The 14,125-nt window shown below is 37.4% G+C and overlaps 4 protein-coding genes and 1 long non-coding RNA gene across 7 annotated transcripts; 1 reads left to right on the forward strand and 4 right to left on the reverse strand.

Annotated features, from left to right (window-relative positions):
- Positions 1-3,649: 3,649 nt before the first annotated feature.
- LOC104762685 (uncharacterized) lies at positions 3,650-5,016 on the reverse strand. Of its 3 annotated transcripts, none has more exons than XR_763540.3 (4): positions 4,786-5,016; positions 4,467-4,601; positions 4,185-4,314; positions 3,650-3,907 (listed from the first exon to the last, which is right to left on the reverse strand). It is a non-coding gene; the product is annotated as an uncharacterized LOC104762685 (long non-coding RNA). The 3 variants fall into 3 exon arrangements; XR_002036479.2 differs by having other exon boundaries at positions 4,475-4,601; positions 4,786-5,015; XR_015588061.1 differs by having other exon boundaries at positions 3,650-3,910; positions 4,475-4,601; positions 4,786-5,014.
- Positions 5,017-5,633: 617 nt separating this feature from the next.
- LOC104762688 (uncharacterized) lies at positions 5,634-8,572 on the forward strand. The gene is made up of 8 exons (XM_087499580.1): positions 5,634-5,900; positions 6,006-6,107; positions 6,327-6,574; positions 6,924-7,079; positions 7,169-7,325; positions 7,426-7,568; positions 7,646-7,681; positions 7,814-8,572. The coding sequence occupies exons 2-8, from the start codon at positions 6,032-6,034 to the stop codon at positions 8,306-8,308; spliced, it is 1,311 nt and encodes a 436-aa protein (XP_087355706.1). The 5' UTR covers positions 5,634-5,900; positions 6,006-6,031; the 3' UTR covers positions 8,309-8,572.
- LOC104762690 (U-box domain-containing protein 38) lies at positions 8,529-10,612 on the reverse strand. The gene is made up of 2 exons (XM_087499579.1): positions 10,479-10,612; positions 8,529-10,368 (listed from the first exon to the last, which is right to left on the reverse strand). The coding sequence occupies exon 2, from the start codon at positions 10,366-10,368 to the stop codon at positions 8,680-8,682; it is 1,689 nt and encodes a 562-aa protein (XP_087355705.1). The 5' UTR covers positions 10,479-10,612; the 3' UTR covers positions 8,529-8,679.
- A 386-nt stretch (positions 10,613-10,998) lies between these two features.
- On the reverse strand, positions 10,999-12,229 carry LOC104762689 (short-chain dehydrogenase RED1-like). The gene is made up of 3 exons (XM_087499581.1): positions 11,890-12,229; positions 11,599-11,758; positions 10,999-11,520 (listed from the first exon to the last, which is right to left on the reverse strand). Exons 1-3 carry the CDS (start codon positions 12,227-12,229, stop codon positions 11,358-11,360), a joined length of 663 nt encoding a protein of 220 aa, XP_087355707.1. The 3' UTR covers positions 10,999-11,357.
- A 117-nt stretch (positions 12,230-12,346) lies between these two features.
- Positions 12,347-12,790, reverse strand: LOC109125269 (uncharacterized). The gene has a single exon (XM_087499582.1). The coding sequence runs from the start codon at positions 12,688-12,690 to the stop codon at positions 12,472-12,474; it is 219 nt and encodes a 72-aa protein (XP_087355708.1). The 5' UTR covers positions 12,691-12,790; the 3' UTR covers positions 12,347-12,471.
- Positions 12,791-14,125: the final 1,335 nt, after the last annotated feature.

Here is a 14,125-nt window from a genome sequence, read left to right on the forward strand (position 1 = left end):
TGGGAGAATGAGACTGTCAACCGTGCTATTATCTAGCTGAAATGCAGGATTTACTCGTGGAGGACGTGGAGGATGAGTTGGGAGCCATGGGCTTGTCCAAGCAAGAATGGAACCACCATCACCGACAGAATAACGAAGACCCTTGCATAGCAATTCCCTTCCAGCTAAAATCGATTGCCAGCCAAAGGATGGTTGTGTGCCTCTGTTTGCATTGACAATGGTTGAATCAGAGAAGTATCTTCCGCGTAAAGTACGTGCAAGCAGACAGTTGGGGTTTTGAAGTATCCTCCAATCTTGTTTAGCCAATAGAGCTTCATTAAATTTCTCAATGTCTTTGAAACCTAAGCCGCCTTCCTTTTTCAGATATTTCAGTCGATCCCAAGCAACCCAGTGTACCGGATTCCCATTCTGACTTTGACTCCACCAGTAGTTGGCTATGATTTGCTCTATCTCCTCACAAATACCCTTTGGCAACTTGAAACAGTTCATTATAAACACTGGCGTAGCCATAGCTATTGCTTTAAGTATAATCTCTTTGCCACCTTGGGAGAGGAACTTATTGTTCCAACCTCTTGTTTTACCACGGACATTCTCCACAATGTACTGAAACAACTCAACTTTTTTCCTACCAAACTGTTCAGGGAGTCCAAGATACTTACCATATCCACCCTTATTGTGTATTTGGAGGAAATGTCTGATTTGGTTCTTCGTTTGATCACTAACTCTTTTACCAAATGACAGTGATGGCTTTCTTGTATTAACTTGCTGGCCAGATGCTCTTTCATATTGCGTTAGTATTTCCTTTATAGCTGCACATGAACTCAGATTAGCCTGACAAAAGAACAGTGAATCGTCTGCAAATAGAAGATGACTAATCGATGGACTTGCATTACTGATCTTCATGCCTTTGATGATGTCTTGTGCTTCTGCTCTTTTCATCATATGGCTTAGGACCTCTGCACATAGGATAAACAAGTATGGAGATAGGGGATCACCCTGTCTGATGCCTCTTTCTGGCTTAATAAGACCCTTGGGACTACCGTTGATATTCACTGAAAACATTGGAGTACGAACGCAAGTCATGATCCATTGGATCCATTTAATGTCAAAACCAAACCTGAAGAGAGTTTCTTGGAGGAAATCCCATTCGAGGCGGTCATAGGCTTTGGTGATGTCTGTTTTTATCGCCATGTACGAGTTTGAGCATCTGCGTTTAACCTTGAGAGCGTGAATTAGCTCATGTGCGATTAAAACATTATTGGTGATGATCCTTCCAGGGATAAACGCAGCCTGTTCCTCTGAAATCATCTGGTCCAGATGCTGTTTCAGCCTTGATACTAGAATTTTCGATATTATTTTATAACTGACATTGTAAAGAGAGATGGGTCAGTAGTCACTCATGCGCTTTGCAGGATTCGTTTTGGGGATGAGGCAAATATTGGTGTGGTTCAGAGATGGATCGAAAGAACATGTGTGAAAGAATTGGTGTACCTCTTGGATTAGGGTCTCCTTAGTTGTTTCCCAAAAGTGTTGGTAGAAAGCTCCTGTGAAGCCATCAGGCCCGGGAGCTCGTGTAGGACCAATGGAGAAGACTGCTTGTTTGATTTCGTCTTCAGTTATAGGCTTAGTTAAATCTTCATTCATCAATGGGGTGACACGATGTTGAAAGTCTTGGAAGACATGGAAATGGTTGTTCTGTGGTGTGAGATCGCTTTTGAAAAAATTGGTGAATTACGACTGAGCCACCATACCAACGTTATTATCACCACTGTGTTCATGACCCTCATCATCCAAAATAGAGAACAGCTTATTCCTTGCAGTGTGTCCTTTTGCAGTTGCAAATAAGTATTTCGTATTTGTATCACCACTCGATAACCAGTTTTTTCTGCTTTTTGTACGCCAAAACTCTTCCTCATTATCATAAGCGATGCTCAACTTTTGTCTCTGATCTCGAATTTGTTGTGTAGTTGAGCCATTGGAGTGTGCTTTGTCAAGCAGAACCTTTAAAATGCTTATATCCTCCTGAGCATTAGGCTTATTCTGACGTTTCCAATTTGAGATTGTTGCTCTGCACTTTTTCAGTCGTGCAGCTAAACTGATATCATGATCTTGTTTTTCTTTTTCTTTTTACAAGAATCATTTTGGCTGATGTATATATATATATATAACAAGATCTTCTTCTTCTATTATTTCTGGAGCTTGAGGGATATAAATGGTTTTATTTTCGCTTCGCTAACTCATAATATCTCTGCCATTAATTCTCCACTTAGTTATTTACACACGCTTTTAAAAAGAAAAAATAAAGAAGCAACTCAGAAAAAGGAAAAAACCTTTTTGGTGTATCTATCAATTTATGAATTATGAATACAGATTTAATGATTGATATAAACATGGATTTTTGTGAAATTAAAACTATCTTTATTCATACATACATCCCTCCTTGTGGAGATTGGAAATCCAAATGATTAGGCAAAGGATTTTTAGAAGATTTAGGGGGCAAACAGAGATAGAGAGAGAGAAGAAAAACAAAAGCAGTTTTGTTGTTTTGCAATGATGTTTCCACGTTGATATGCATATATCGTAAGTCGTATGAGTTTGAATCATATAGAATTTGTCTTTTTTTCTTTTTCGAAACTGTCTTTTTTTACTCAAGAAATTATTGTTAATATTATTTTTAATCTATAATTAACGAATTAAATATACTTAAATTTCGAACGAGGATTTAAATAAATTTAAAATTTATTGTTTATTCTTTACATCCACTAGTCGAGAAACCAAAAAAAAAAGAGTGGTAGTAGAGAGATTTTATTATTTTGTTCAAAGTGGAAGTAGAGTGAGTATATAATGCGTTTTCCATAGGCAAGAGAGGACAGGCCTTTTTAGCATTAGCTATGCCCCCACTATTTTTTACTTTACTGATTTTGTAATTTTGAAAAGGTAAAACACAATATAAACACAATCAGATATACACACGTATGTAAATGTAAAACCCCACTATTGATCAACTTTACGTAACAACGTTTTAAACTTTTTAAATAAAGAGATTAGGTTTTCGAATTTTGGTAATTAAGGGGCCATTATGGTCGAAATCAGGTAAATTGTCAATAAAGTAGGGGAAATGTCAACTCCGATGCCATAAAATATAAATATATATCAGAATGACAGATGATTTATAGACAACGGCAAATAAGCAGAGTTATTAAAAAATGTTTAGGTTATGAATTATGTATATTAACGTGAACTTTTGACTTCCTGAGTTTACTTTCTCCCAATTCAGCTGCCATATCGGTATTTATAAATAAATATAGTTACGATTTGCGGTGCGAGGTAGGTTAAAATTTTGATCAGGTTAATTGACATTTTTTTTCTACTGCTTATGTCCAATGTTTTAGGGGTTTTTTTTTTTTTTTTTTTTTAATTTTCTATATTTTTTATGTTTTATGATCAGGTTCATAGGCATTTTTTTTTCTACTCCTTACGTCCAATGTTTTAGGTTTTTTTTTGTATTTTAATTTTCTATATTTTTATGTTGTATGATCAGTTAATTGACTATTTGAGTTTTGCAGTATATAATTTTTGAATATATTTTTTGTCTTGGTTGAGAAATCTAGTTTATTATCTTGGTCAAGAATCATGACGATTCATAAAATTTAGGTCATGAGAATTCCACTTGGCAAATCTGTCCACTCCCGAAATAAGACGGACAACAAACCACAGCTGATGCAGTATTTGACAGCCTTGACCGTCAAATTTTTACTTAAAATGTTTTAAAATGGTGAACCGGAGAATATTCTTTGTACTACATGAACCAAAATTTAAGTGTCTAATTTTGTATGTGTCAATCTCAATGTCTCTCTCTGCCACTTGACATCCCGGTCGGGTCAAAGTTCGCTTGCTTAAGAAAAACCTGCTAGAATAGTTTGCGGAAAAAACTGTCATTGTATGATGTTTCAACGTAAAAGAAAACCAAAAGTTTAAACAAATCCGTAACATATTTTTGTATTTTGGGGACCTACTTCCCCAATTGGGATCAATTTTAACCACAAGCATTCAAAAAAGAACTAGCCGAACTTGAAATCAGAGAGTTAAAAAACATTACAAGAATATAACGAACATAACTTAAGCATATAAACAAAATGAGACTACGAGTATCAAAAGCAAATAATAAGAGAGATAAAATTAACCTTGAACATATACATATATATATAAACTGAGGATAATGGCGACGAATTGGGACGAGTCAGTCATAGCTGGAATATTCTCCGGCACAATACAGGCCGTGACATGTTTTCTCTGTTTCTTCTCTTCTCCTTCCTGTAATTGTATTTAGACGTCAGAAAATTTTAAAAGATCTTTTAACTATATGTTTCTTCATTATGAAACCCAACACAGTTCTCAATATCAACAAATAACCGGACAGAAGCTTCATAAAATACAAACAAAATAAAGGGAAAACATCAACTTACTAATTCACCTTTGGTTCTTGATTACGATGCATATCACGCAGAAATTTCATTCTCTGTTTTTTTCTATTGTCCAGCGTTGGTTGCAGCTGGTATGACGAGCCTTCAAATTCTGGTTATTATCCTTGCAGAGAGAACCTGCAAAAAGAAAAAAAGAAAAAAACAGAGGAAGACAGTGAGTTTAAGCCAAAACTTTTATGATGCGTAGAACTGAAACTAGTCATGTTTTAGTGTGCAAAAGAGAACACGTTTTTTAATTAATAATATCTATGGTTCATATATAGAAACATTAAAAAAAAAACAAATACTTCTAGATTATTACATGGTTCATATAAAAATAGAGAAACATCTAATAACTCTTGCCAAAATCTTGAAGCAGAGTTTGGCTACGAGAGTAATCTTCGACGAAACTTTGCTCTCTCTCTTCTCTCTCTCTCTCTCTCTATTTTTTTAACCAATGAAAAAGAGAAGCCTTTGCTTTGCTACGACAAACTACGAGAACGGTAAAGCGATACTACAGAAAGTACGAGAACAAGAGGAACTAATTTTGTGAAGAAGGCTTATGGGCACAAGTCACTTATATAGGCAGCTTGGCTTTGGTTCTTTTAACGGCTACTTTTTTTCTAACGTCTATATTTTTTACCGTTGAGTCTCAAATATGTTACCGTTTGTTGTCAGTGAATTGACACTTAACACTAAAAGTGAATAAATTATACACAACAATAGTAAACGTTGGCAGTAGGCCCAAACGTCTATATTTGTTACCGTTGTGATATTTGAGTCTCAGATATATATCACCGTTTGATGTCAGTGACTTGACACTTAACAGTAAAAAGTGAATAAATTATACACAAGAATAGTAAAACGATCGCAATAGGCCCAAACGCCTTTTTCCCTTCTAACGTCTATATTTTTTAACCAGTTTGTGAATGAATTTGACGCACCTACGTTAACAATTTACAGGAGTACGAAAAGTCAAAAGTGTTTACAGAGGCCTCAATTTGAAATTTAAGTCAACAATCCCAAGAAGCATAACAGCTATAAAAACAGAAGTAATAAAAGGCCGAATACAGAATAAGCCCATTATATCAAATTGAGGCCCAAATTGATTTTATAGCCTAATCAGTAATCACATTACTTAACAATCAGATCACATCGTTTTAATTTTTTATTCCTTTTTTTTTTGGTTTTGGACAGTTTTTTCTTTAATTACGATATTATAATCAGTAAAATGGAAAAATGTGAAAAAATTGAGTGGGAAAATGAAGAAATTGAGATCGAGAAAAAAAAAAGGAAATTGCGAAAAATGAAAAATTAATGGCAGACGACGGCGTTAGGACAAAGAAAAAAGAGAACGCCTTCCTAGGGTTTGGTTCACGCTCCGCCGTAAGATTTGTTCTCCGCCGCCGCGTTATCCCGTCGGTAAAGTAAAAAAAGGTTATTGCTTTGACCAAGCTTAGATCAATATCTATTTGATTATCCAATCGAATTCGTGTAAAAACAATTCAGAGTTTCAGCTTCGTCCCTCCCCTTTTTTTGTAGGGTTTTGATTTGATTATTGGGTTGGGATGAGTAGTCCATTCAGTGAAGAGATACTGATTGATAAGCTCGCTAAGCTCAACAGCACTCAGCAATCTATCCAAAGTATCCTTTTTTTGAAAATTCTAATTCATTGCCCTAAAATTTCAATTTTGTTGTTTGATTACATCTCTTTGTGTTTTGTATATTGCAATTCTGATTGTTTGGTTCTTTGAAACCTTTTTGGATAAGCTCATTCACGTTATACTTAAGTCACTTTATGTCTGTGTGTATTTGTATTATGCAATTCTGATTGTTTGGTCTTTGATCCTCTTTTGGGATAAGCTCTGTCACAGTGGTGTATCGTACATCGTAGTGAAGCTGAGTTAGTGGTTACTACATGGGAGAAACAGTTTCACAGTACAGAGATAACTCAGAAAGTGCCTCTCTTGTACCTTGCTAACGACATACTTCAGAACAGCAAGCGTCAGGGTAATGAGTTTGTGCAAGAGTTCTGGAAAGTTCTCCCTGGTGCTCTCAAAGATCTTGTTTCCTTGGGAGATGATCATGGAAAAAGCGTGGTCTCACGACTGGTAATGATTGGCCTTTTTGTTATCTTGTTGCGTTTCTACTGCTTAATTTACTGATCAATGATTTTATGCTTTTGAATGGTTTTGATACTTAATAGCTGACTTAATCATCAATCTTATGTTTCATTATAGTGTTAGATGTTGATATTTTACTCAGGGAATTGGATTGCTTTTAAGTTTTAACCTTAAGAAGTGTCTTTTGCATTGTTTCTAATACTGCTAAATGCGTGATTCTCTTATCTGTTAAAATGTTTGAGTTTTTGAGAGTATGTTGCTGATTTTAGAGTAAATTGGTACTGCTTGGGACTTAAACCAGGTTTAGTTCACCAATCTTTGGTTTCATTATTACTAGGTTACCATATGGGAAGAGAGAAGAGTCTTTGGGTCTCGTTCAAAGAGTCTTAAAGATGTAATGCTCTCAGAAGAAGCTCCTCCACCGCTTGATATCAATAAAAAACGATCACAAGGATCCAAATCAGCGAAACGGGATTCAAAATCTGCCAAAACGGTAATTTTTATTTCCTTGTTCAGTGTTTTTTTTTCTGAGTCTTAATTAACATTCATTAGCTCTCTCCATTTGCTTTTTTTGGCTACCAGAAATTATCAAGTGGACGTGTGACGGAGAAGATAGTATCTGCATTTAATTTGGTTCGTGCAGAGAACTCAAATGAAGAGACAGAGATAAGCAAATGCAAGTCTACAGTTAAACGTATCAGAACGATGGAGAAAGATGTTGAAGACGCCTGCTCCACTGGTAAACATATTAGCCCTACATTTTGACTTTTTACGTAATCACATTTATCATTCGGGATTATTTAAACACATACTGGTTCTCAATGTTGGATTGTCTTCAGCAAAAGACCCAAGGAGAAAAACATTGGCAAAAGAATTGGAAGAAGAAGAAATCACTCTGAGACAATCTGTTGAGAAACTGAAATCCATTGAAGAAAATAGAACATCCCTTGTAAAACATCTTAGGGAAGCGCTATGCGAACAGGTAAAGAGAGTCTTTCACTCTTAAAGCTCGATAGTTTGCTTAGACATTTCGCTTTCTTACTGAGTTTTATGTGTCAGGAATCTGAATTGGAGAATCTTCAATCTCAGATACAGGTAATTACTGATTTCTGTTACTTATGCCTAGGACTGTCAAGTGATCAGTTCAATCTGCGAAATGCAATCTTGGTTTAAAACTACTTGCAATCTTGGTTTAAAACTTTATTGTGTTTTGTCTAAATTCATCAGGTAGCACAAGTGCAAACGGAAGAAGCCCAAAACATGCAGAAGCGGCTCAATAATGAAACAACGGTTAACAGTAACAACGGATCATCTGGCCAATCAGCAAAAGCGACTCCTGCCTCAATCGCTGCAATGGCAGAAATGCTAACTTCATCATCAAATTCATCAATGATTATGCATTCTGTTCTGTCTTCATTTGCTGCCGAAGCTACTACACAGACTTCTGGTTTAACCAAATCGAATAGTGCTGACACAAATGCATTTGCTCCTCCAAATCCGCAGTATCACATGATCCCAAATCCAGCCGCATCGCAGCAGTTTATACCGTATGGATTTGGTAACATTCCGCTAATGCCGCCTGGACAACTGCCACCACCGCCTGGATCACTGCCGCCGCATATGATGAGTAATCAACAAAACGCAGCTCAGCAACAATCGCAACAAGGTCAGAGTTTTCAACCACCGGGTATGATGTATTTTGGACCTCCACACCATTCTTAAGGTTAATAGTAAAAACAAGCCAAAAAAATTCTAGTTTTAGCTGTAGATTAGTTTCTGACTTAGTCTCTTTGTTTTTGTTTGATGGATGCATTTTAGAAAGTAAAAACACGATCTTTGTATCTTAATCTGTTTAGTCAAATTTTACTTCTTTGTAACATAATTAGACTTCAGTTGTTTATCTGCGTTACATTTATATTTGTTGTATGCAATAGTTTCAAAATGGATTCAAAATCTTGAGATTTTTATGCAAAAATATTTACATCAGTCACGTTCTTTTCAATTTTTTTTCCAAGTCAAAGTTACAAAAAATTTCAATCATAAACATTTTTTCAATGTCTATACAAACAACAAACTGAAATGCCACTCCACTCTTAGAAGCCAGATGAGTTCTGAGTGACCACTCTGTTGCTACCACCAACTCGGAACCTAGACCGAATCGAACCATTAGAGTCGATAACTCGGTTCCAATCAACTGATACTTCGCCGTCGTCTTCCTCATCCTCCGGCACCCTCTCTCTCATCAGCTGAAGAATTTTCTTCGCTTTCTCTCTAGCTCTCTCTGTTCCCCTCTCTTCCACTACCTTCAAGACATCCACAGCTCTTGCCTCCTTCGCTAGTCCCTTAAATCGAAGACTCTCATGGCTTAAAGCGAACAATGCAGCCACACAATTCTCACGTGCCGAAGAAGAAGAACGAGCCGCCCCCGTAGACTCCTCCGTCCTCTCCTCCCGTAGCATCCCTACAAGAATGGCAACCGCATTCGCATCAAGCATCGCTGATCGTCCTTCGCTACAACAAGCTAAATTACAAATCACCAACAACGCTCGGCTCGCTGATTCACCAGACCTAACCATCGAGAAAAGCGCTGGAACAGCTCCAAGCCTAACGAGCTTCAACCTATTCGTCTGGTTCAAGGACAAATGGTAAAGCGCAAGAGCCGAATCGTGCCTCGTCCTATCACTATCAGCAGCTCGTAACGCGAGAAGCAATGGCTGAAGCGCTCCTAAAACCCCAATAGGCATTTTATTATCATCTTCAAGAGAGAGACTAAAGATTGTTCCAGCGGCATGTTCTTGAGCTTCTCTGGATCCTGATTTCAGAACATCAATCAAAATGGGAACAAAACCTAACCGAACAATGGTCAATTTGTTCTTCTTGTCCAAAGATAGATTCACAAGCGAAGCTAACGAGTTCGTCTGCACTAGTGAGTATCTTGAAACAATCATAGTCTTCAGTAAAGAAAGAATCCGAGGAGAACAGAGCGAAACCCTAGCTTCATCTTTAGTACGAGTCATCTTCCTCATCATAATCAAACCTTGTTCTTGATCAAAAATATCACTACTCTTAAGCTTGTCGTAAATCACTTCGTCCTCCTCTTCTGGATTGTGCTGCTGTTGTTGTTGTGTTAGGGTTTCGATTTCGGCGGAGGAAGAAGAAGATGATGGAGACGGAGAGAAGCAAGCGGGTCGGGTCGTTAAAGGAAGAGGAGTGTGTGGGCTCTGAGCGACGATTACAGATTCATCAGAAGAGCTCGTTGAGTTGAAGTCTCTCCTTCCCATGAGTTCGGAATCAGCGTGGTGAGTTATCATCGGAGCACGGTGAGCTACAGCTCTGAGAAGCTCTTGCTCGGAGACACGAATCTCAACTTCCGGTGGAGGCATCTGTTGCCGTAGGTTACGCTCGACGGTGGAGTAATCAGGTGGCTGAGGGCGTGAGAGGCCAACGGTGTCGCACCAAGTATCGATTGTTGATTTCATGTTTAGGTTAGGGATGATGTTGGAGAAATCGGGTTGAGAGTCAGAGTCGTCGTCGTTTCCGTTGCCGTTGAGTTTGGGGATAAAGTTTAGGTCGCGACAGACTTGAACACAGAGACGTTCAAAGGTTTGACCAGATGAGACAACAACTGGGTCAGACATTATTGATTTTGAAATCGGACAGAGGAATTCGACAGGAGGTTGTTGTTGTTGAGGTTGTTGTCGGGAAGATGATGATGATGAGGACGCAGAAGAAGACGATCTGTGGCTGAAAGGGTTCCATCTGAGCCGTCCGCTTTTACCCATCTGCAAAAATCAACGGTTAGAAATTGGTGGTGGTGAGTATTGATTTTTTTCTGAAAAGGGTTTTGTAGAGAAATTTAGGGATTTCAATTCATCTTGCTTCTTCTTCTTGCCTAGGAGATTTTTCTGAGACGAAGAAGAGAGGAGAGAAGAGGAGAGTCGTCTTCTTCCTCCTGAACTGAAGGACTTTGTGGCCTACTGACTTTTTTTTTTCTTTACTTTTGTGTGTTTTTTTTTATTTTATTTTGTTTTGAAGTGATGATGATTATAATTATAACTTGGACGTATGAATATTTTTTTACGAAAATGTTGACCGTACATTATATCTAATACGTGGACCCAAGTGAATTAGCTTTCATTGTTCATACATTCTGAAAAAGCTTTCTTGCTTTCTTTTTCAGGCCAATTTTGTTCACATACCTACTACACAACATTTGCATCCTTAAACATATAAACTTGGAATGTAATTTACTGTTTTGGAATAATATCCCAATTTTTAAAAAAAGAGGTGAGAATAAAATGATTTGATTTTTCACTAAACTTGCCATTCTTAGCTTGAGGAAAGAAAAAGAGTTTCTTAATTTAGCAGATAAGCTTTTACATTGTACTTCTGACTGATGGCGCATTGTTGGATTGCATAAAACATAATCTGATATTTTCCGTATAAATGTTTGTACTAAAGTATAAGGGTCTAGACGATCTGGCTTTAGTGCTTTACGATTTTAAACATGGTTAGGCAACATATTCACTTGTTGGATACATTCAAACAGTTTCTTTTATAACCAAGGACACTACTCTCTCTACTCAGGTTTTGCAACCTTCTTCATAAAGCTCTTAGTCAACAGGAAATCTTTGATGGAAATCGGCATATGGTGCATGATCCCCATGACGGTCGACAACCTACCTGTAGAGAACCAAGCCGGCGGATTTTTTTTGAGCACAACGGAAACAGTCTGTTTCGCAAATGTCTCTGTAGGTATTGGCTTTATGTTTTACGACAGAAACACTCTCTCACGGATAGCTTCCTCGAACGGTTTGTAGAGTTTCAGTTCAGGTAAACTATTGAAACTCGATAACCCTGAGTTAGCTATGTTTGATTGAATACCTCCTGGAACAATGTTGATTACATCGATCCCAAATGGCTTAAGCTCCAACCTTACAAAGGAGACCAACCACAAATCAAGATATGAATCAAGCTGATGGAAGAAGATTTTACTGAAAACCAAAGAAAACCTTAATGTATTGGTAAGAGCATGAAGAGCAGCTTTTGATGCAGTATAAACACCAGCCCATGGTCCTGGTGCCATTATGCTTATACTTCCTATGTTCACAATCTTTCCCTTTTTCTTAAAAGCCATGTGAGGTACTACAGCTTGAGTCATCCTCATAGAACCTGCAAATTTCATTAACTCATCACTGAGTTAAGTCAATCAATAGAATAACACAAAACCGGACATGAAAGAGCTGAGTCAGGAATTTTAACAAACACATGGTGAGCAAAAATGAAGATATGTTTAAATTCACCGAAGACATTGGTGTTGAAGGTGTTATCCATGGCTGAGATTGGCATCTCAGCGAGAGGTCCGATACACTGAACTCCGGCGTTATTAACCAAAACATCGATCTGACCAAATTCTTCGATAACCTTGGAGACAACTTTACTCACGCTCTGCTCCGATTGAACATTGAGCTCCTCCACGAAAAACTTGGGATCTTTCACCAAATCGATCATCGTGCTCTGCGATCGAATCGTCGCCACTACTCGACAACCGTTAGCCGAGAACTCACGCGCTAGCGCGTGGCCGATTCCTCCTTGAGAACATCCCGTGATGAGCACCACTGGTGTATCATCGCTGCTTCCCATTCTCTCGAAGATTTGGATAAAGAGCAACTACGAAACTATGATACTTGAATTAAGAGAATCGAGAAATTTAAGGGTGGAATTGCAAAAATCACGCCTGGAGTTTCTCAACACAGAAAGTTTCTAATAAACCAAAAGTAACATTTTGATTAATTCACATATTTAAGTTATTTACATAAAAACTTCACAAAGCAAATAGAAATAAGATTAAGAAAACGAAATTAGCTATAAACAAAACTTGAGAATCAAGCAGAGAAGAAGCCATGAGAGATGGCGAGAGCGAACTGAGATTTAGCTTCAAAGGTGTTCTTCAAACTCTCAATCTTCATCTTGTTGATAGCTACAGTCATCTTCGCCGGGATTATTTTCTTCCAATCGAATTCCGCCGGCGCTGATTTCGAACCAGCCGGAAGTCTCATCCTCCTCTCGTACTCCTCCGCAACCAAAATCGCTATGTCCGCCATTGAATCGGTTTTATCTCCGGTTATCAGATCACTTTGATGTTCGGTTATCTCTGGTTTTATAAATATCAGAAGAAGTACATACAACGGGTTTATTTATAGTGCATTGACGGGCGGTAATGGATGGATAAGGTTGGGTCAATAGTTTCTCTCTAATGAAAATGATAATATATTTTTTATTAATATAAAAATTTGGTTAATGGTTTTAAAAAAAATAATGGGGCCGAATCTGTTGGTACAGGTAGTTTTCGTGAGAAGGTGGGCTTGGTCGGTTTTATTTTATCAATAAAATATTGTTTTTTTGTGTGGAAGCTTTTGTTGAGTGGTCTCCAAGGTCCGTGTCATCTACGTATTGATCTGATCACTAATTATGTTTAATTTATTAAAACATAAAATACAAAGGTCTATAAATCAGTCAAGTGTCAAGCTGTTGAAGTTTGTGATCCAAAGTCCAAACCTAAGTTGCTTCAAGCCCAAAAATCAAGATTATACCCAATTATACTTACTCGTATTATTTGTTTTGAGTTTTATATTATGGGCCTGTTACATTCTTTTGAAACGAATCTGTAAACCAAAAACTTAACTTTGTAATTGTAACTTACAAAGATTGATATTTCCGTTCATTCGACGAGTTTATATCACTAATTTGCGTTCATTGGTGCTGTTGTTATTTTCTATTTTAGGGTTAAACATAGTACACTGTGCTCCCATTCTCTCGAAGGTTCGGATAAAGCGACTACGTAACTATGATACTTTTTTAAAAGAGAAATCGAGAATTATAAGTGTAGAATTTGCAAAAATCTGAAGTTTCTTAACACAGTAAAAGGATGATGATGAATAGTCCTTGAGATTTTTTTTTCGTTTTTACTCGCAGTGATTCGCCGGAGAAGACAGAGTCATCATCATAGTAAATAAACTGAAAGGTTACATGTTTTGATACATAGTCAATATTTGCATAAGACTTCACAAACCATAGATTAAGATGTAAAAACGAAATTAGCTCTGAACAAAACTTGAGAGAATCAAGCAGAGAAGACGCCATCTCTGGCTGCTTGAGAAGACTCAGATTTAGCTTCGAAAATCTTCTTCAACCTCTCAAACTTCATCTTGTCAATTGCTGCAGTAATCTTCCCCGGAATTAGTTTCCTCCAACCGAATTCCGCCGGCGCTGATTTCGAAGTTGGTATGTCCGCCATTGAATCGGTTCCCTCCGGTTATCTGATTACTCTGTTGTTTGGCTATCTTTGATTTTGTTACAGTTCAGAAGTACATATGACATTCAACTTGTAATAAGGGTTCTATTTATAGTGCATTTGTGTGGAAGCTTTGTGGAGTGGTCTCCAAGGTCCGTGGCATCTACGTATATATGGATCTGGAAGCTGTTCACTTTTTACTATTATAGGGGTTTTCAAATAAAAGTTTCCTAGTATATTTTTGA

This window comes from Camelina sativa, chromosome 18 (assembly GCF_030686135.1).
Source record: "Camelina sativa cultivar CO46 ecotype springtype chromosome 18, ASM3068613v1".
NCBI classification, from domain to species: Eukaryota; Viridiplantae; Streptophyta; class Magnoliopsida; order Brassicales; family Brassicaceae; genus Camelina; species Camelina sativa.

What these genes read in the sequence shown, in the direction of transcription:
- LOC109125269 (XM_087499582.1), bottom strand. Translation starts at nt 12,690, where the DNA reads ATGGCGGACATAGCGATTTTGGTTGCGGAGGAGTACGAGAGGAGGATG.
- LOC104762690 (XM_087499579.1), bottom strand. Translation starts at nt 10,368, where the DNA reads ATGGGTAAAAGCGGACGGCTCAGATGGAACCCTTTCAGCCACAGATCG.
- LOC104762688 (XM_087499580.1), top strand. Translation starts at nt 6,032, where the DNA reads ATGAGTAGTCCATTCAGTGAAGAGATACTGATTGATAAGCTCGCTAAG. An exon ending in ATTCAAAATCTGCCAAAACG is followed by an intron (nt 7,080 to 7,168) that starts GTAATTTTTATT and finishes TTTGGCTACCAG; the next exon opens with AAATTATCAAGTGGACGTGT. An exon ending in GGGAAGCGCTATGCGAACAG is followed by an intron (nt 7,569 to 7,645) that starts GTAAAGAGAGTC and finishes TTTATGTGTCAG; the next exon opens with GAATCTGAATTGGAGAATCT.
- LOC104762689 (XM_087499581.1), bottom strand. Translation starts at nt 12,229, where the DNA reads ATGGGAAGCAGCGATGATACACCAGTGGTGCTCATCACGGGATGTTCT. An exon ending in CTTCAACACCAATGTCTTCG is followed by an intron (nt 11,759 to 11,889) that starts GTGAATTTAAAC and finishes TGAAATTTGCAG; the next exon opens with GTTCTATGAGGATGACTCAA. An exon ending in GCTCTTACCAATACATTAAG is followed by an intron (nt 11,521 to 11,598) that starts GTTTTCTTTGGT and finishes CTCCTTTGTAAG; the next exon opens with GTTGGAGCTTAAGCCATTTG.